Below are 21,884 nucleotides of genomic sequence, written 5' to 3'. Positions count from 1 at the left end.
TGAATTGCAATTTAGGAAGTGCGTCTCCTACAGGTGTATCCTGAAAGAACCAGACTAAGAAGTGCGTCTCCTAGGAGTGAAACTTCAATATCTCAAACTAGGAAGTGCATCTCCTATTAATGAACTCTCAATTTAGGAAGTGCGTCTCCTAAAACAAAAATATAACCTGAAAAACCCAGACTAGGAAATGTGTCTCCTGTGGGTGAAACTCCAATGACTCAAACTAGGAAGTGCGTCTCCTATAATGAATTCTCAATTTAGGAAGTGTGTCTCCTAAAACAAAAAATATAACCTGAAAAATCCAGACTAGGCGTCTCCTATGGGTGAAACTTCAATGACTCAAACTAGGAAGTGTGTCTCCTAGGAATAAACTTTAATGACCCAAACTAGGAAGTGTGTCTCCTAGGGGTAAAATCTGAAAGATCCCTACTAGGAAGTGTGTCTCCTAACGGGTAAAACTTCAATGACTCAAACTAGGACGTGCGTCTCCTAGGGATGAATTTTAAATGACCAAGATTAGGAAGTGCATCTCCTAGGGGTGGAATCTCGATTAGGAAGTGCGTCTCCTAGAGCAAAATATAACTTGAAAGGCTTAGATTAGGAAGTGCGTCTCCTAGGGGTAAAACCATCAGTGACTCAAACTCATATGATCCAAACTAGAAAGTACGTCTCTTAAGGTTAAAATCTCAATTTATGAAGTGCGTCTCCTACAACAAAATATAACTTGAAAACCCAGACTAGGAAGTGTTTCTCCTAGGGGTGATGTGTGATTTTCTCAATAGCCTTTTCGTAAGCAGAATTGGGGCATTACACATGAAATTTCAAGCTTCCAAGCTTTGATATGAACATAGCTTCCATCCCTGTTTCAGACAAAGAAAACTTGTGAGTTTAAACATGGTGGTTGGTTTGTGGCCTTGACTTTGCGGGCGATTGCTCATTCACTTGCCATGATGACCTTGATTTCAACTTGAAAGACCTTGCATGTTTATTGACTAACCACTTTCTCTGTCACCCTTATCACAGAAAATACCTCTGATCCGTTCAAACCCAATACCCTTTATCTGTTGCATTGCTCATGAATTGACCTATACCAAATCTTTGTATTTTACATGAATCCCAAAACACATTGATTGTTGCCAACTCAGTACGCCTACTGTTCTTTCCTGACTTATGCCACTTTGATGTGCAAGACATATTCCGTTTTGTGCAATTGGAAAGCTGGTAGCAAATTTTGAAGTCATTTCTCACTTGTTTCGACCAAACAGACTCAAGAAGGGGAAGTAAACAAGACAAAAGGAACAGAATAAGGGACAATGGAAAGAGATGATACCTAAAAAGAAAATTACAAAGTAGAAACTTATCAGATGTGGACACCAACTCTAATGACTATGACATGCACCTTTTGATGAAATGGCCTAATCTGTCTAGCAAGTCTAATGTTCAACTCTTTTTGTGCCTCTTCGCCGTGAAACTGGGCTTCAATGCTCCGATTATCCGATCTGATTCACGATCCTTATTCGACTTGTAGTGTCTGAAGGGTTTTAACCATCAAGCCTCTCTCATTTTGTTCTTTCTCTCAACTTACTGTCGCCTTATGGTGCCTATGAAAGTTTTCACCGATAAGACTCTCTCATTTTTGTTTCCCTTGTGTAGAACAGAGTGTTGCCCTTGATGTGAATCATACCTCTAACTCGCTTGACTTGGCACTACTCAAAGATTGATCGGAATGTCTTTTTTTGGACCGTAATGTAGGCTTTTGGATAGGATTAGAAAGAAAGGGTATCATAATGGCTCAAAAACAGCTTAAAAGGGCTCTAAATTACAACTTTTGGAATCAGATCTCTTACATATACCACAACTTCTGCCCCAGTTTCTTTGCTTGAGGACTTTTGAATTTTTATTTTGATGGGACCGAACCATGAGGCTGCCTACGTATCCTTAAAAGGAATCAGGTCAAACGTAGTTCAAGTCATAGGAATTGCTTTATTTTTGTACTTTTCTCTTCTTCTTTTTTTTCTTTTTCTTTTCTTTACTCTTTTTCCATTTTTTCTTTATCTTTTTCTCTTCTTTTTTTCTTTTCTCTCCTTTTTTTGTATCATATTTCTAAACTCTGCTTCTGATTCCAAAAGAGGGATATGAAAGAAAATAAATAATGCACAAAGGGGTAACAAAGGGATAAAATGTTTAGATAACATAATAAAATGCCTTCATCATTCCAATCTTCAGAGCATGTCAAATACAAATAACACAGTTAAACAAACCAAAGAAATCATACATAATATCTTTTGACTGCATCAGAATTGATAACTATATCCACACACTTGCCTTCTATATCTGTTAAATACAAAGCACCATTGGACAACACTCTCGTTACCACGAACGACCCCTGCAAATTTGGGGCAAACTTGCCTTTAACTTCAACTTGATGCGGCAGGATGCGTTTCAATAGTGTTTCTTTATGTTCTATCTGCCCAAGTTCACACAATTCGGGCTTGAAATGATCTCAAAATGCCTTTACTTATTTCCCTTAAATTACTCTATCATCTTCAAAATTGTTTCATTACTTCATGACTAAACTAACTTTTAAGACCAGGCTGAGAATTACGCGTGCATGTCATGTCACTAGAGTCAGCAGGAAAAGAAGTATAAAAGGGAAAGAGAACTAAACAAACACTAACTAGAAATAACAACAGAAAACAGAAAATTGCATTAGACAGATAGTGAAAGGGTTTGAACAACAAAACAAGTAAAATAAGCTGGGGTTACAACCCTGGAACAAAACCAGACAACAATAAATGAGCTACTACGACTAAGCAAACTAGGCAAAATAAAAGGATAGAAGGGTTTGAGTCACAAGACAATATTCGAATTACAACCCTGAAAATAACCCGGATAACAGAAATGATAACAAAATAAACCACCAAGACTCCTCCCCAGCTAGCCAAGAGATTGAGCGTCTTTCCAATTACCAAGCACGACATCTTAGCCACTGAGTTCCACATCAATATTGCCAAGACCATTACCAGCTTCAATATCATTAACTTCAGTAAGCAAATTCCCAAGAGGATTCGCGTACTCCCTGTCACTGTCCTTGATCACAATTATCCCTTCTTGAATCATTCTTTCTATTTCCCTTTTCAAAGCACGGCAATTTCCAATGCTATGCCCTTGGACGTTAGAGTGATACATGCATCGTACAGTAGGATCAAAACCTTTTGCATATGGGTCTGGAGTATAGCCAAGGAGCGGCTCAATCAGGCCAGAATGTTTTAACATTTCAAACAAGCTTGTGTAAGACTCCCCGATTGGCATGAAACTATTTCTTTGCCTTTGTTCCCCTCCCTGCCCCTATTTTCTAGGGTTATTGGGTGCTCAAAAATATTGTGAAGGCAAGAATGCATTATGCGGTGCTGGCGCTCGCCATAGGGAGTGATCTGGTGGTTGGACAGATGACCGGACATTGTTCGAAGGATAATACTGAGGTGGATTATGTAGAGCTCGGGGATAGGTTTGGGGTTGGAGTTGAGGCTGGGTATATTGGTGAGGCGGACCCTTTGGACCATGTTGTGACTCTGAAACAACCATGGCAACATTATCGTGTTCCTTCTGACCCAGCAAGCTTCCTGTGTCGTTCTGAATTGCTTGTGTTGTTGCTTTTAAAGCAGAATAGCTCATGATCTTGCTTGACTTCAGCCCATCTTCTACCATTTCTCCCATTTTTACCACTTCATTAAAAGGCCTACCCACAGCCGAGATCAATTGCCCAAAGTAAGTTGGCTCTTGAGCTTGAAGAAATTACTCGACCATCTCTTTTTCTCCCATCGGAGGATTGACTCTGGCAGCTTGCTCTCTCTATCTGAGTCTGTATTCCCTAAAGCTTTCAGTAGGCTTCCTTTCCATCTTGGTGAGGGACATATGATCCGAGATGATATCTATATTGTATTGAAAGTGCCGGGCAAAGGCTTGAGTCATATCATCCCATGTGTACCACCTGCTAGCATCTTGGCGGGTGTACCAATCCAGAGCAGCCCCACTCAAACTCTGACTGAAATACACCATCAATAATTTATCCTTCCCACCATCGCCTCTCATCTTACTGCAGTAGCCTCTCAAATGGGCCATGGGATCTCCATGTTCGTCATACAAATAAAACTTTGGCATTTTAAACCCAGCAGGTAGTTGGATGTCAGGAAACAAGAACAAGTCTTTGTAAGCCATGCTCATCTGGCTTCCTATCTCTTGCATGTTTCTTAAAAACTCCTCTAAGATTTTCACCTTCCTGGATATGTCATCTTGCTCCACTGTCTTAGCAGGATTTTCAGCTTCACCAGGAGCCTCAAAATATGGAGCGTGAGAGTATGGATCCAAGACTTTGAAAGTTGGTTCTGGAGCATAGTGTTGGGCATCGAGGACTTTGAACACAGTCTCGTTAGAGGATCAAGGAAAAGTAGCTGGAGGAGGAGCTACAAGAGCATGAGTGTCCAAAGGAGCGGGATATGATGTGCTTTTGAGGGGTGGAGTGTGAAAATGTTGCGGGGAGATATTAACAACAGTGGGAACCTGGGCTTGTGATAGGGGTGGGATAGTTGTAGGGTTTTCAGTGTAGTTAGTGGGGAATGAAGGTGGAGGATGTCCCCTGATCCAAGACTGATACATTTCTACCATCTGTTGTTTCACCCTTTGGACCTCCTCTTTCAATTCAGACTCCGACTCCACAAACTCCCTCGACGGGTCAACAACTCTCGTGTCCAAGTCTTTCCTAGCCATGGCTACCTTGCTCTTTGACCTTGTGTTGTATGGAAGAGTTACCAGTTTAAGAACCACAAACCAACCACCCTTCTACTCAATAAAGGTAACAAAAGGAACAAAATGGGGTCATCCTGTTAGCATTAGGGCATTTAAAAGCTAAAAATATCACATTGCGTGCAATGCACCTAGCAACCATTAACGGTTCTAGAATGACTTCGAGGGTCACAAAGTCACTTGGCATCATCCCAATTTTGTTCATTTCAATCTTCTCTTTTCTTTCTTTTCTAGCACTTCTTATCTTGCTCATTTTCCTTTCTCTTTTTTTTTTCCTTCTAATTATCACTCTTTCCTTTCCTCACATTTCTCACATCCCGTAATTCCACATCTTTTTTTGTTTCCTTTTTTTTAATGAAATAAAAAAAATGATTCGATCGAACTCTATGTAGGTTGCCTACGTATTATGACGTTGCATGAATCAGATCTTTGCGTAGTTTTGGAAGATCTGGAATAAAGTAAACAAACTAACGTTCTCATTTTCTTTTTTTCTTTTTTTTTTTTGCTTTAATGAATACTCTGATGAGAAAAGAGAAATGAAGGAAGCAAAATTTTTTTAGGAAGGAAATCTAAAGAATGAACCAAAGAAAAATATTTTGAATTTTCGTGTGATATCCTGAAGGAAAATTTCGAACCAAGAAATGAAAAGATAAAAAAAAATTTGGATTTTAGTTTTGATTACCTAAGGGAGAAACTCTGAAGATAAACCAAAGATAAAGTATGTTGTTTTCTTTTTCTTCTATGTACAATGTCCTAAAGTTCTAGTAAAAATAAAAAGAATTTTATATATTCATCTTTCATTAATTTCCCAAAGAAGAACCTCAAAAGAAAATCTTTTTGGATTTTGTAATTAATATCTTAAAGAAAACTTTTAAAGAGACACTAAAAGAAAATTCTTTTTTTTTTTTTTGAATTTTTACTCTTAATGTAGTAAAGGGAATATAAACGCAATTTTTTATTTTGAGTTCTAGATATTAATTTCCTAAGGAAAACCTCGAAAGATTTTTTTTTTGAACTTCTAGAGTTAGTATTCTAAAGAATACATCTAATAGAAATATAAAAATACAAAATTACTTTTTTTTATTTTGATTTATGAACATCGTTTTTCAAATACAAAATAGGAAATACAATAACAAAAGACTCGACACTACTATACAAAACTAGAAGGTAAAAGATGACATAAAAAGAAAAATAGACTCAAAATATATATAAAAAAAATTCTCCCTAAGCAACTCCTGAATGAGCGATTCCGACTGGATGGTCCAGAGCATCTGTCATGCTCAAACTCCGGTAAGTAAACCCACACCTGTATGCGAAAATTAAAACCAAATAAGTTAAAGGCCTAGAACGCTATGTGAGACAATAACCCTTCCTGTTGGACACATGCAAGACATGATTGTGACTAGTTTTCTAAAATTAACTTATGTGGCTAAAAGTGGCTAAAATGCAAGATTTGGCTAAGACCCAGCGAAGCCAAGAACCTAAGATTCACTAGGAAGACCGGACCCTATGTGGGTTGCCTACGTATCACACCCCGGAAGACTAGAATCAGGTATGCGTAGTTCGGGCGGATTGGATACGGGCAAGAATTAAAAAAAATAACTAATTTAGAGAAAATATATTTTTTTTTCTTTTTTTTTAGAGACAAATTGAATTTTCTTTAGAGAATCCAATTACGGGCATATATTTTTTGGATACGGGCATATATTTTTTTAGAGAAAATTTGGATTTTCTTTTTCTTGTTTTTTTGAAAAAAAAAATGACGGGGAAAGTGCAAACTCTTTTTTGGATTTTTGATTTTCATTTTTTTGGATTTTTTTTTTTTGAAAAAGTGTGAAAGAAAATTAGAACTAGGCCCCACTTGCTTCATTTTTTTACTTCAACCTCTTTTCATTCTCATTTACCCTCAAACCTCATTGGTCCGTCAAATGACCACTTTTACCCTTGAAGATTGCAACATGTAGCACATTAGGATGCATCAGGATCGTCTTTTATTTTTGGGTACACATGTCCTCGATGGACCCAACCCCTATGTTGAGTCCCCAAAGTCAAATGCACATGATGGAAACAAGCGTTCTTACGAGGGATCTGTCATGAGGTTATATTATTCTAAGTTTAAAATCTTGAGTTTATTTGTTCTAGACCTGGCCTACTCGAGCGGACAGCTCGAGCCGAGGGTGGGGCAGCGTACCGGGAATACAGAAGCTTCACCAGCTTTGCAACTTGTCCGAACCTCATTCTTAAATTTAGGATACGACTCTAACAGAAAAGAAGTCACACGAAGTGCACACTTCCCGGATGACTTAGAAGACTCAGAGAGAGGAGGTTCTCGTAACAATTTATATACAGTCCAAACAATATCAAAGCGGTAAAAAGTGACATTTAGAACATTAGGATCAAACACGTAAAAATCAAATAATAAATAAAGTCAACTATAACATATTTTCTAAGCTCGAATTCTGAACCATGAACAGAAGTTCTGGGTTCTTTTCTCCAGCAGAGTCGCCAGAGCTGTCACACCTCCTTTTCACTACCCTGAAAAGGGAGTATAAGGGAGTTTTTTCCAATTTAAGTGACAATCGAAACGGTACGGGATTATTTTATTTAAAATTCAGAGTTGCCACTTGGGATAATTTATGGTGTCCCAAGTCACCGGTTTTAAATCCCGAATCGAGGAAAGTTTGACTCTGTTTTACAGTACGCGAACACAGAAATCCGGGTAAGGAATTCTGTTAAGAAGGTGTTAGGCACTCCCGGGTTCCGTGGTTTTAGCATGGTCGCTTAACTATTAATATTTTCCTAATTATCTGATTAATCACCTGTTTTAAACTTACGTGCATTTTTAAACCTTCTAACCGCTTTTAATATTTTTTAGGAAAATTCAAAGTTATTTAAAACACATAATAAACCACGCTACATGAAATGCACCCGCGGTTCACGACACGCTTTATTTAACCTTGTTGGAAATTAGAGTCGAGTCACATGAAATGTACACTCGGATTTGGAAATTATGTATCGTAACTATGTCACGGGAACCATACCCATAGCCATCATTGAACTTGTATCTGTCAGTAACAATCTATATTCATGAAATCAAATTAACGAACCACTTAAAATTTGTATTCTTTGAACAATATGAACTCTCATTAATCACAAATGGTCCTAAATTGTCTACCTTATCATAATGATATATAATATCGAATGAAACAAGTTCATTGGATCGAGTCAAATACTGTTGGAATGGCATTAATACATACACAACTTAGCAAACATTAAAAGATAAGAGCAGAAAGCCAAAGAAACATTTATAGCTTGATGAAATAACAACAAACAACAAAATGAAGCTAACCCAACTTCTGAATCTATGAAAAAATGAAAGCCAAATCGCAGAGAGAGAAAATAACTGATCGGATCAAAACCACGACGCCAACAGTTTGTCTGAGAAGTGACAGTACAACCGAGTAGGAATAGCAAGCCAAATCAGAACGACGAAAGGACCTCAAACGAAAATGAAGATCTAACGATCTCAAACGGAGATCTCCTGACGAAATGGAATTCAAAAACTTGTTTTGAGGAGCTAAAGCTTTGATGACTGGATTGGTACTTTTCGTTGCTCTTTTTTTGAATTTTTGTTTTGCGTTTCGCGCTGTTTCGAATGGTGATGCTGGACGAAGAAGAAGAGACAGAAGGCATTCACTTTACTTAGGTCTGAAGGTTCAGGTTTAGGTGATGAAGGCTGCGTAGGGTGTTGTGTGTGCGTGTGTGGTCGCCGGCATGATGGGAGTTGGACGATTGGTTTTGATTGGGTGTCCGCAGAAGAAGAACGTTTAGGGGAGGTGCTGAAGAAGAAGGAGGGGTCGTTGGTTGTCATCTCCAGTACCGGGAACCGATGGGGGGGTCTCATGTTGGGAATTGCGGCTGACTCCTTAGGTCCCGTTCTATTCATTCTTTCTAAAAACGACTGATTTTTTAGGTTAGTCATTCTAGGTTAGAAAATGTGTAGTAAGGTGTATATGAAGAAAGGGGGAATGGGTCTTAAAGTATTGGGCTAGGGTTATTATGGGCTAGATCCGAATTGGATTGGGTCCATGTCTTATTGGGTCTTAATTTTGGGCTAAGAAGACTAAACATATAGAAATATAAAAATTACTCTTAATTAATTGGAACACTACCAAAATAAAACTAAATATTAAAAGTGAAACTATTTTTTGTATTTTCAAGATTATATAAAGATAAAAATAAGGTACTATTTATATATTATTTTTTTAATTTTTATGAAAGGTACATAAAATAAAATATGTTTTTGTAATTTTCATTTTCGTGACGACATAAAGTAAAAGAGTCAAAATTAGTTGAAATAACTATATTAAACCTAAACTAAGTATTTAAATACAAAAATATGTAAAATATTGGGGAGGGTCAAGAATCACATGTCTACAATACCTAGACAACTCGGAATGGAACCAAATCCCACACAAGTACGATATGAAAATACAAATCTATCCCCAGGCTCGGAATACCAAATGGGATATGATAACACAAAGGTCCACCCCAAGTCAAACTTAGAAAACTCTAATACTTTCAAAATGGCAACTTCTAACAATAAGCGCTAAAAGCTCTCGGTCTACCCAAAACTCGATCTGAACATATGCCCAAGTCCAAATATAAACTTATTAAAACCTTCAAATCCCGATTTTGAGGTCGTTTGCTCAAAGTCTTTACCTAAGTTAAACTTGTATACCTTAGGCCACTATTACGGAATTAAGTACTTCGAATTCAACTCGAACTCTTCCAAAACCAAACCAATCGCTTTCACAAGTAATAAAATAGTAAAAGCACATATGAAAAGTCTTAAGTAGATAACGGGTTTCTATAAAGTAAAGCAGAAGATTGGGTCGTTACACTTGACGTTTGTGATAGTTGCCTGCAAACTTAGGCCTTATTTCCAGTGCCATCTAATTTGTGTAGTCTTTACTATCCTGCTGTGAAGCGTCATGCACAAGCTAGAGCTCTCGAAATGATCGGTCAAGATAAGTGAGAATGATATAACATATCTGCTCCAGACTGCCATTAATTCATAGGTCTTAGCATACCTTGTAGCTGACTTCAATCGAGGCATGATGACTAACATGGGAAAGAAGGCAACAGTTGTCACGACCCAAACCGATGGGCCGCGATGGGTACCCGGTACCTTACTCAACTGAGTACCAACGTAACATATCTTTCTTATTACATCATCATATACACATGACATACGGGCCTAATAAGCCAACATGATCCTTATAAACTCAAAACATAGGCCGACCAGGCTGTATAATCTTTTATGTACACGACATATGTCTATAATCCTCTAAGAGTACATAAATGTCATAAAGGTCGGGACAAAGTCCCGCCTTACCAACTAATACACGTCTAATCATAATAACCAAATGAGCAACTCCGAAGCAAATGGAGCGCACCAACATCTTCCACTGAGCTGATAGCCTACTTGGAGGGCTCTCAACCTATCTATCGGGACCTGCGGGCATGAAACATAGCATCCCGGGGAAAAAGGGACGTCAGTATGAATAATGTACCGAGTATGTAAGGCACATAAATAAATACATAAGAGACATGGAAGAAATATAGAGTACATGACTCAACCTGTAAGTCTGAATAACTTTGTAAATCATAAATTACTTTTAGCGTCATGCATATGCATATGAATGTCATGTCATGAATAGGTACATATTTCATAACATCATCAGCCTCTGAGGGCATCCCATCATATCATATCGGCCATTGTGGGCAAAATCATCATCGTATACCAGCTGATTAGGTGGTGGTGCGTATATAACGCCATAACCTTTTCCATATCCCATATACATATATATGTACATACATATATACGCGTATATAACTCCGTCTGGTCATGGGTCAATACACATGAATGCAATGCATGAAAAGTACGTTAATAAAATCATTCAGAATTTCATAAGACCATTTTGTCTTTGAGCAATATCATAAAGTAAACTTTTTTTCAACTTTCATATTTTTCTAAGACCCATGAACAGATGATAAAATATTATGACACATGAAAATTCAAGAACATAGATATCTCTAAAACTTCAATGAATTGAGTCATTTATGAAATTTGTGCATTTGCATGTTTCGTTCGTATCGTATGGATCATGCCAAAAGAAAGAAGGGATAGCCTTAACATACCTGAACTGATTCTCTTGACAATCCCTCCAACATACGTTGATTGTGACAAAACATGTAACGGTGGTTCGAAGTAGGGGAAAACCTGTATGATATTCTTGAGAAAGATTGTACCATATTCTCTTAGAATCGCAAAATCCTGTTGCTACAACATTACGTAGTCTCGTATGATTTTTATATCAAACTTATGTTGCCAATTTTTTTGAATAAGTTGCTGAACTTTCCTTTGAATTTGATCATAATATTGTGAAATTGGTATGGAACATTTGTTATATGACTTACCATTTATTTGGTAACTAGATATGATATGACTCACGTTTTTATGTGTCTATCCATTGTTAAATGGAAATGACTCACTTCCTTTAAGAATTGCCACATATCATTGTTACTTTTTTAGTCACACTTCTGTACTACACTTAACCTTATCCAAAAAAAATTATCCACTTATTAGTTAACTGGGTAATGTCCGGTTACCAAGTAATTAATCAATTACCCGCAAAATTAAAAATTATTCTCACTTACTTAAAATATTACTCACTTTTCACATACCTTATACACCTTACTAGTATGGTCATGTAGTACCTCGCATGACACTAGTCCATAAATACCGGGTATTTTAGCTCGGGCCGTATTTTACCCCAAAATGCCAAACTTGGACAAAATTCACTTTCTTTGACTTTTTCCCCCTTTCACCTTCATGAATTTACTAATCGCTTGTGAAATAGCATAATCCTTATAATCTCCAAATAATCTTTTACTTGGACTAACATCAATTACCTTACGACATATTCAACGTAAAATATTGCATGGTGCAACATCATCGTAACTTATTACTGCAAAGCGTAACATCACCGTAATGTAATACTTCAGGGTGCAACACTGTCGTAACTTATTACTGCGAAGCGTAATATAATCGTAATGTAATACTGTCTGGTACAACACTGTTATAACTTAATACTGCAGGACGTAACATCAATCGTAATATATTACTGCAGAGGGTAACACCATCGTAACATATTACTGCAGAGCATAACATCGTCGTAATATAATACTGCGTGATGTAATATTGCGGGGCATAACATCATTCCCCCTTTGGAACATTCGTCCTCGAATGTTGACTGATGCTCTTATCATTTTCGTAACTTATAGCTCTTGTGAATATCTTAATACTCTTCTTGCCATTTAAGCAGTTGCTCTGTGAATAAATCCAAAGTCTAGGGTATTCTCCCCTTTTATCTTTTTGCTCATATCATGACTTGTGGTCGAAATCATCCTAATCTTGCAACTTCTGTTACCTCCTGTCATGCAGCCTGTATGACCCTGGCTTTGTAGGTGCACTTATGTGATTCATCTTTCCTTTTTCATTTTATTTTTTAGTCAATCTGTAGGTCTTACTTTGTATATACAAGGCTTAATGGGATGCCTCTCTGGGCCTCTATAGGTATACTGAAGTCCTTTGCTTGATACTTTGTAGAACTTGCGAATATGGACATATCTTATTTCATAGATCTGGTTACCCATTCACATGACTTTACTGCATTTACATGGGTTATATCATACCATAATTTTTGCTTCAATCTACCTTTACTGAGGTATGCTTACCAAGTTCCCAGTTGCTTTTGTTGCCTACCCTTTAGGTATAAATCTCAGTCCTTTAATGCCCCTTCATTACCGTTCGTCTTACGAATCATGGCCTAATCTCATGTCATACTTTGTAACTTATATCTGAGCATTGTTGATTCGCCTCAATGTTGATCTATAATCCTTTACTTGAAGACTTGAAACTTCTTACGTAATACATTACCGCTAGGGCTTACGTTGTATTGAAGAATATTTGAAGTGATTTCCATTATCATATTTCATAGTGTCTCAATATGATTCACCTTATGGGGGTATCTTGATTTTGTGCCGCCAGCGAAATTTTTTTTCTCCTTCTCTTCTTCTATTTTCTCTTTTTTTTCTTTTCAAATCATTATTTAAACGAAGGCCCAAACGTCATCCTTTATTTGTCACAAGTATCCCCCCATTTTATTACTAGGTCAGCATTTCATTCTTTCTAAATGTTATTAATCTTATATTCTTTTGATTTCATTCAGGCTATACTGAATTTTCAATAACTTAGAGAAACCATTATCTCTCTTGTTTTCATGGACTTAATCCTGAGGACTTATCCATTCTCGTCACCTTTTCACTTGCCTTTCCTCATTATTACTCATGTTTTCTTAAAACTTTGTCGCTCTAACATATTTAAGCTTGCGACCTATAAATATCCATTTATAATACTCGCAACTTTCCTTCAACTTGCTTGCACCATAGATTTCCTTATGTTATTCTGGAACGTCAAGCGATACATCACATCGTCTCCAACTCTTCTCTACTCTCTTAACTAGATCTCTCAGTACTTAGAAACCATAGGTTGGAAGATATGGCGCTGATGATACCGCTATCATTTCTGGTTATTGGATCCCCGTGCTTATAACCTTCTATTCGAAGTATGGACTATTCACAACTTTCTGCATTTGAGTATCTCGTGCGTTGTTCACTTTTACCTTACTTACTTAAAATCTCATATCATGTCTTTTATCTCCTTCATAACCCCCCTTCCACCTAGGTGTAATTCACGTCCATAACTTGAAGTTCTATTATAATACTTGCACCCCTGGTACATACACAGTCTCGTGGGAGTTTCATACTGACTTCTTATGAAACTGGTACCCTTCTAACTGGCTTTATCATATAGCCGTTATAGAACATAGTTGTTGTGGTATCTCTCTTGCACCTCTGACATTAAGAGTGATTCTGCTATATTCTCAATCATGATTCCTATATTTTGGGTCCAATAATCAGATTCTGATTTAGTTTGTTGATGTAACTCTTTAGTTTCCTTTCTTCTTCTGATCGGCCTTTATGCTGGCTTAAGTTATTTTTCAATCTGCGGCTCATGGTATTAGTTATTACTTTAGCCCTCCATGGATGCTATGGAATATCCATGACACAATCTTCTAACAATTCATTCCTTTGTCTATGACCTGGGCTCAATTCTTTCTTTTAACTTATACCAGAATCTTTTACGACTGTATGATTGTCAACATATATGTTGCATGTATAAAACTCCAAACTCTTAAGTGCGTTCATAACATCACCAACTTGGGATCATTGATTAAATAATTCATTTCGTTCCTTCTCAGCTTTATTTTAACGTAAGCTATTACCTTTCATGATCTTTCTTCCCCCTTGTTGCGTGCATACTTAGCTTAACTTAGCTCCCACGCATGCCGGAATTTCCGTACAACTCATATGAGCTTCGAATATTTCTTTTGATTTTTACTTCCCATTCACTAGCCATGATAGATTCCTCTTTCTTATGGAGGACGTACAATGTTGTTGTGAAACTGTTGTTACAAGACCATTTCCTTTTTAGGTCACTATGCTTAGGTTGAAGCCTTCTTCCTTATTTCCTCAGCTAGTCCTTCACTGTAGTACTTAGGAAGATCATCTGACTCTTATAAAGATGCGAGCTTATTATATCGTATTTTCGATAGAATTTTTGATGTTCGTGCTCACTTGTAATTATCCTTAATTACTTACCTCCACACTCATCTGCTCGTACGACTACTTCTGAACTGAAGCTTTGACTGTCTTCCCAGTGGAACTATCTTTTATTTCCGTAACACTCATACGGTACCTTTAACTACCCCAACTCCTATTTGAATATTTCTCAAGTATTACAATGTCATAACTGCTGGGCTAAATTCACTATATTGGGTTTTACTATCTTTATCTTGCATGACCTGCTGTCTTGTCTGTATCCTCTTGACTAGCCATATCTAGGCTCTTCCTGAATCAACTACTAACTGATTGTTGGCCCATCCTCATATCAATATTCCGCCAAATCTTTCTTGGGTTATTTCCTTGGTCTTAACTTATGTCTCGCACTGGCTCCTTAATTATCAATAACATCTCGGGCAGGAACCTTTACTTCTTCTCCTTGACGTCGCGTTTGCATAATATTCTGGAATCTTAGCATATCTATAGCATTTGGATAAGTGCAATCTCATCCCTTTCTCATTTTATCGCATTCTTCCTTTTATCATTCCATATTCCCCCCTTTAGGGGAGTACTAAGAGTTAGAGCTACGAGGATCTACCTATAGATGTTTTACCTCTTCATCTTTGGCGTCGTTTCTCAACATCAATGATCCTTACTCGCCTTGCGGCAATTCTTCTGTACCAAGGATGACAAATTCCCTTACTCGCGAGGGTGGCACTTAGCATAACTGGCCCATACAGTCTCTTAAGCTTAAATTTGCTCACATTGTTTGCTCTAGGAAAGCGTCTCCCTGAATGACTATTCTCTGAATTCATCGTGAATCTTCTTCTGTGGTCCATTCTATTACCGCCAGAACGAAATCTGAAATTCCCATGATGCCGAGTACTTTCCAATCATTCAGTCCCTAATTCATATTTAGTTTATCTTGTTTACCAGTCCATACTGATTTTTGTTACTCTGGGGATTAACTCTCCCCTTTGGTAGTCGCGTTGGGGTCACGAACTTATTTCTCGAAATGAGGATATAACCTTATGGCCTATACTCTTTCGTTGTCTTAAGGCCCATCACCTTTCGTCTCTTCCTTTATTTGACTGTAGGTTCTGTAACACTCTACCATTTTCATCCATGTATCACACCTTATTCATAATGCTTCCTTATCTCTCTTCTCATTACTCTGCTAATATTTCTGCATATCCTTTTTCTTGTGAAAACTTCAATATGACATTCTTTTGCTTTTAGCTTCCCTTTGCTCCATCCAATGACTCTTTGGGTTGCTCAACATCCTCTCTCTACTAGGGATGAGAGCCACACTTAAGGTAATATTTATCCCATCCAGGCTTTCAATGCCTATCTTTTGAATGCTAGTATTCACATCTAATCGTAATATTCTAGGGTGCAGCATCTGGGTGTCTCACAAGAAGATCTATTGGCACATTTATAATACCCTCCGGAAATGCCAACAAATGAAAGTAATCCATTTACCAATTTGGGTTACTCTAACCCCAACTAGATCTTGATATCCCATCCTTCTCTTAACTATACATGTTAGCCCCCATAGGGCATAACTCAAATGAGGTGTGACCAATTGTACACACCTCTGTTACTGTTGAATATAATCCAAAAAGCTTATGTTCCTCTACCTCAATTATAAACGTTGTTAACCTTCATTAACTGGGTGCCTCGTACCCTTCTTCATCTTGCTTCTTTTGCTTGTTGAAACTTATATTTATCTTCTTAATCTCTCATTGTCTTTCACCAGAAAGGTGGATATGCATTCTTGCCTTAAGGCTCCTTATCAAGAGGCTTACACCTTTCAGTATGCATATGATCTGCTGAAGACCTCACATTTACTTATCGTAAGCATCATACAAAAGTCCAATTCCTCTCACTCAGCTCTTCCACAACTATCTCTCTTTCCAACCTTCTTTCCAGATGTAGGTATCATCTTATTACAAATAATAAAAAAAGAATCTCGAAATTTGAATTCTTATAAGTGAGCTCTACCACACGATCTAGAGTAAAAAGAAAGAGTGACAATCCTAAATGCCATGTAGCCTCCTGCTTATAAGTGTGGTGCACGACACACCCATAAACACGACTCTACTAGACACGGCTTGTAGACTCTCTAGGACAGAACTGCTCTGATACCACTTTTGTCACGACCCAAACCGATGGGCCGCGACGGGCACCCGGTACCTTACTCAATCGAGTACTAACGTAACGTATCTTTCTTGTTACATAATCATATACACATGACATACGGGCCTAATAGGCCAACATGATCCTTTATAAACTCAAAACATAGGCCGACCAGGCCGTACAATCTTTTATGTATACGACATATGTCTAAAAGCCTCTAAGAGTACATAAATGTCATAAAGGTCGGGACAGAGTCCCGCCTTACCAAACAATACACGTCTAAATCATACTAACCAAATGAGCAACTCCGAAGCAAATGGAGCGCACCAACATCTTCCGTTGAGCTGATAGTCTACTTGGAGGGCTCTCTACCTGTCTATCGGGACCTGTGGGCATGAAATGCAGCGTCCCCAGGCAAAGGGACATCAGTACGAATAATGTACCGAGTATGTAAGGCACATAAATAAAAGCATAAGAGACATGGAAGAAATATAGAGTACATGACTCAACCTGTAAGTCTGAATAACTTTGTAAATCATAAATTACTTTTAGCGTCATGCATATGCGTATGAATGTCATGTCATGCATAGGTACATGTTTCATAATATCATCAGCCTCTGAGGGCACCCCATCATATCATATCGGCTATTGTGGGCAAAATCATCATCGTATACCAGCTTATCAGGTGGTGGTGCATATATAACGCCATAACATTTCCCATATCCCATATATATATATATATATATATATATACACATACATACATACATATATACGCGTATATAATGTCGTCTGATCATGGGTCAATGCACATGAATGCAATGCATGAAAAGTACGTTAATAAAATCTTTCGGAATTTCATAAGACAGTTTGTCTTTGAGCAATATCATAAATCAAACTTTTTTTTCAACTTTCATATTTTTCTGAGACCCATGAACAAATGATAAAATATTATGACACATGAAAATTCAAGAACATAGATATCTCTAATACTTCTATGAATAGAGTCATTTATGAAATTTGTGCATGTGCACATTTCGTTCGTATCGTATGGATCATGCCAAAAGAAAGAAGGGATAGCCTTAACATACCTGAACCGATTCTCTTGACAATTCCTCCAACAAACGTTAATTGCGACAAAACATGTAACGGTGGATCGAAGTAGGGGAAAATCCATATGATATTCTTGAGAAAGATTGCACCGTATTCTCTTAAAATCGCAAAATCCCATTGCTACAACATTACATAGTCTCGTATGATTTTTGTATCAAACTTACGCTGCCAATTTTTTTGAATAAATTGTTGAACATTCCTTTGAATTTGATAATAATATTGTGAAATTGGTATGGAACATTTGTTATATGACTTACCTTTTATTTGGTAACTAGATATGATATGACTCACGTTTTTATGTGTCTATCCATTGTTAAATGGAAAGGACTCACTTTCTTTAAGAATTGCCACATATAATTGTTACTTTTGAGTCACACTTCTTTGATTCCCTTGCTGCCACATTACTACATTTAACCTTATCCAAAAAAAATTATTCACTTATTAGTTAATTGGGTAATATCATGTTACCCGGTAATTAATCAATTACCCGCAAAATTAAAAATTATTCCCACTTATTTAAAATATTACTCACTTTTCACATACCTTATACACCTTACCAGTATGGTCATGTGGTACCTCGCATGACACTAGTCCACAAATACCGGGTATGTTAGCTCGGGCCGTATTTTACCCCAAAATGTCAAACTTGGACAAAATTCACTTTCTTTGACTTGCTCCCCCTTTCACCTTCATGAATTTACTAATCACTTGTGAAATAACATAATCCTTATAATCTCCAAATAATCTTTTACTTGGACTGATGTCAATTACCTTACGTCAAATTCAACGTAAAATATTGCAGGGTGCAACATCGTCGTAACTTATTACTTCGAAGCGTAACATCATCGTAATGTAATACTTCAGGGTGCAACACTGTTGTAGCTTATTACTGCGAAGCGTAATATCAACATAATGTAATATTGTCGGGTACAACACTGTCGTAACTTAATATTGCAGGACGTAACATCAACCTAATATATTACTGCAGAGGGTAACACCATCGTAACATATTACTGCAGAGCATAACATCGTTGTAATATAATATTGCGGGACATAATATTGATATAATATTGTGGGGCGTAACAACAGTTGGCTATGGGACTGTACATGGGGTATGGGTCCAATATACAGACAAAGCCTCCAATATGAAAGGAATCGATCTTGACATGGTCTTGGCTACTCCTATCGGAAAAACCATCAGGCAAGCTATAAAATGTGTTCTTGAACTAATATTGAGACCAGTATAAGACCGTGATTACAAGGCTTGAATTGGCACGATGACTTGACTCCGAGAACGTAGACTTAAGAAGTGAATCACAACTCGTAGTCAACCAGGTCCTTGGCGTTTATGCATCCAAAGTGAAACGGATGCAAAAATACTTAAGTAGGGTCTAGACACTTCTATCCTGGTTCAAAAAATGGAAGGTGACATATATCCCATGAGAGGAGAACATAGAGGCGGATGCCCTGGCTAACCTTGGGTTATCCTCTAACGCACAAAATCAAGGACAGAGTCGATCGTGTACTTCGTGTATTCTACATTAGAATCAACTCAAATGAGGTATATTTTACAAATCTAACATGGGAGTGGCGCAATGATATTATGGGTTATTTTTAAGATGGCCCTTTACCTGAGGAAAGCAAAGCTTCATGATCCCTCAGAACCAAAGCAACCCAGTACTTTTTGATTGCGGGTCAGTTATACCGAAGATCTTTTCATGACCCATTGACAAAATGCTTAGGCCCGTAGGAAACTAATTACGTGATGAGGGAAGTATACGAAGATAGCTATGGAAAATGTTTTGGGTATAATTCGTTGATTCTAAAACTACTAAGGGTTGGGTATTACTGGTCTAGAATAGAACATGTAATGACCCGACCGGTCACTTTTATGTATTTGAGCCTCTTTTACCCTTTTGAATCTTTCCATAGGTGTATTTGTGATTTTATGACTTGCGAAAATGGTTAGTTTCGTTTCACTGAAGTTTTGGATCCTTTGGTTCTTAGTTTAGAAGCTTAAGATGGAAATGTTAACCGAGGTTTGACTTTTATGAGAATGATCCCGAAAATGTGTTTTGATGGCTCTAATAGGTTAGTATAGTGATTTCGGACATAGGCATATGCCCAGAATTGAATTCGAAGATTCCTAGCTTGGTTTGTCTTGCTTAGTCAAAAGTTGGCAATTTGAAGATTTAAATTCCTCAAGTTTGACTGTAGGTTTACTTTATGGCTATCGGATTAGGATTTTGATTCCAGGACATAGAATAGGCCTATTTTTTTAATTGAAACTTGACTGCAAAATTTGTTGTCATTCCGAGTTGGTTTGAAAGGAATCGGACGCTTGGTTGTGATTCTAGCGATTCTTGAGTTTATTGTGAAATTTCATGTGTTTTGATGTCTGATTCGTGGTTTCAGATGTTATTTTGGTATTTTGATCACACGAGCAAGTTAGTATGTCTTTTTAAACTTGTGTGGATATTTGATGTGGAGTCCCGAGGGCTAGAGTGAGTTTCGGACGTGTTTTGGATTGATTTGAACTTGTTCCAGGTTACTGGTGCTACAGTTATCGCAATTGCGAGCACTAGCATCGCAATTGCGAAGTTGGCAGGGGAATCTCAAGTATCGCAATTGTGAAGGTTGGCCTTTGGATGGGTAGCTCGCATTTGCGACCATGTGGCCGCATTTTTGAAAGGGATTGAAATCGCAAATATGAAGTCAGTGTCACATTTGCGACTTTCCATGGGCTTGTTGGGTGCCGCATTTTTGATGGCATATCTGCATTTGCGAGTCTTTTTGCCGACTTCTGCACCTGAACAAAAGGGGTAAAATATGGGATATAGCTTCATTTATCAGATTTTAAAATCCTAGACTCGGTATGAGGCAATTTTGAGGAGGGATTTTCATATACAACAATTGGGCAAGTGATTTTGATCCAAACTCAATTTTATTATATTATTATTTATGAGATTTAGCCTCTAATTCATGGAACTTGAAGAGAATTTTTGGGGGATTTTGTCTATGTTTTGGAAAATAAAATTTTAAAATTAGAACATAGTATATATATATATAGGGAATCGTGGGGTTATGGGTAGTCAAGATCTACCCTTGGACTGGAGTGTTGACCGGGCAAGCCCGGGGTTGACTTTTGGGGAATTTTGTAAAAATCTTAACTTTAGTTATCAGAATTGGTTTCTCTTGTATTTTTTTTTTTGATGATATTAAGTCGTTTTTTGTTAGATTTGAGCCGTGTGGAGGCAAATTTTAAAGGAAAAGCCATTTTTAGGGTTGATCTGGCCTAGTTGAGGTAAGTATCTTGCCTAACCTTGTGTGGGGGAACTACTCAGTAGGATTTGGTTTAATTGCACTACTTGAATTATGTGAAAGACATGTATATGAGGTGATGAATATGTACACGGGCTTATATGTAAAAATTGACCGGTTTAGACTCTTAGGTTATTACATGCATCGAAGTTATTATTACATGTTATATCTTTCATTGTTGATTTTATTCTTATAGGCATGTAATTGAAGTTGTTAGTACACGTTATATCTTTCATTGTTGAGTATTCTTATATGCATTTAATTGAAGGTTGTTATTACATGAAATATCTTTTATTGTTGAGTTTATGCTTTCATTACATTGTGTCGGGGTAGAGACTCTCGTATACATTGTTGTTGAGCCATGGGCTATGCATTGTTTTGATAATTGGTATTGTTGTTTTGGAAATATTGTGGCATATGAGAACGTGTGATGCGAGTTGATTATTGTATTGTAATGAGATGCGCATGCGGCAGCATAAGGGTGGTTGTCACGATCCAAATCTCCCTCAGTAAGACTTCGTGACGGCACCTAGTCTCTACGACTAGGTAAGCCTAACAAATTGCGAAATAACATAAACGAAAATAGAATTTAACAACTAGACTGCAATAGATAATTGTAAAATGATAAAAATGTCTCTCGGCGTGTACAAGTAACCCAACACTAGAGTATACACAGAGTTCCCAAAACCCGGTAATCATAAGTCACAAGCTATAGAAGAAAACTAACATCTCTATATACCAGAATCTAAGAAAGTACG

At 37.3% G+C, this 21,884-nt stretch overlaps 1 protein-coding gene across 1 annotated transcript in view; it reads right to left on the bottom strand.

Moving 5' to 3' along the window:
• Nucleotides 1-3,852: 3,852 nt before the first annotated feature.
• The window catches only part of LOC104239680 (uncharacterized), a 35,705-nt gene continuing 17,673 nt past the window's right edge, over nt 3,853-21,884 (bottom strand). Inside the window, exons 5-6 of the mRNA XM_009794373.2 lie at nt 4,561-4,839; nt 3,853-4,335 (exon numbers count right to left, since the gene is read on the bottom strand). Coding sequence (XP_009792675.2) covers nt 3,853-4,335; nt 4,561-4,839 — 762 coding nt within the window. The remainder of the gene's footprint in view (nt 4,336-4,560; nt 4,840-21,884) is intronic.

Source organism: Nicotiana sylvestris, chromosome 8 (genome assembly GCF_000393655.2).
Source record: "Nicotiana sylvestris chromosome 8, ASM39365v2, whole genome shotgun sequence".
Lineage (NCBI taxonomy): Eukaryota > Viridiplantae > Streptophyta > Magnoliopsida > Solanales > Solanaceae > Nicotiana > Nicotiana sylvestris.
Note: the sequence above shows the minus strand (reverse complement) of the source record. Positions and strands in the feature narration are given on the sequence as shown.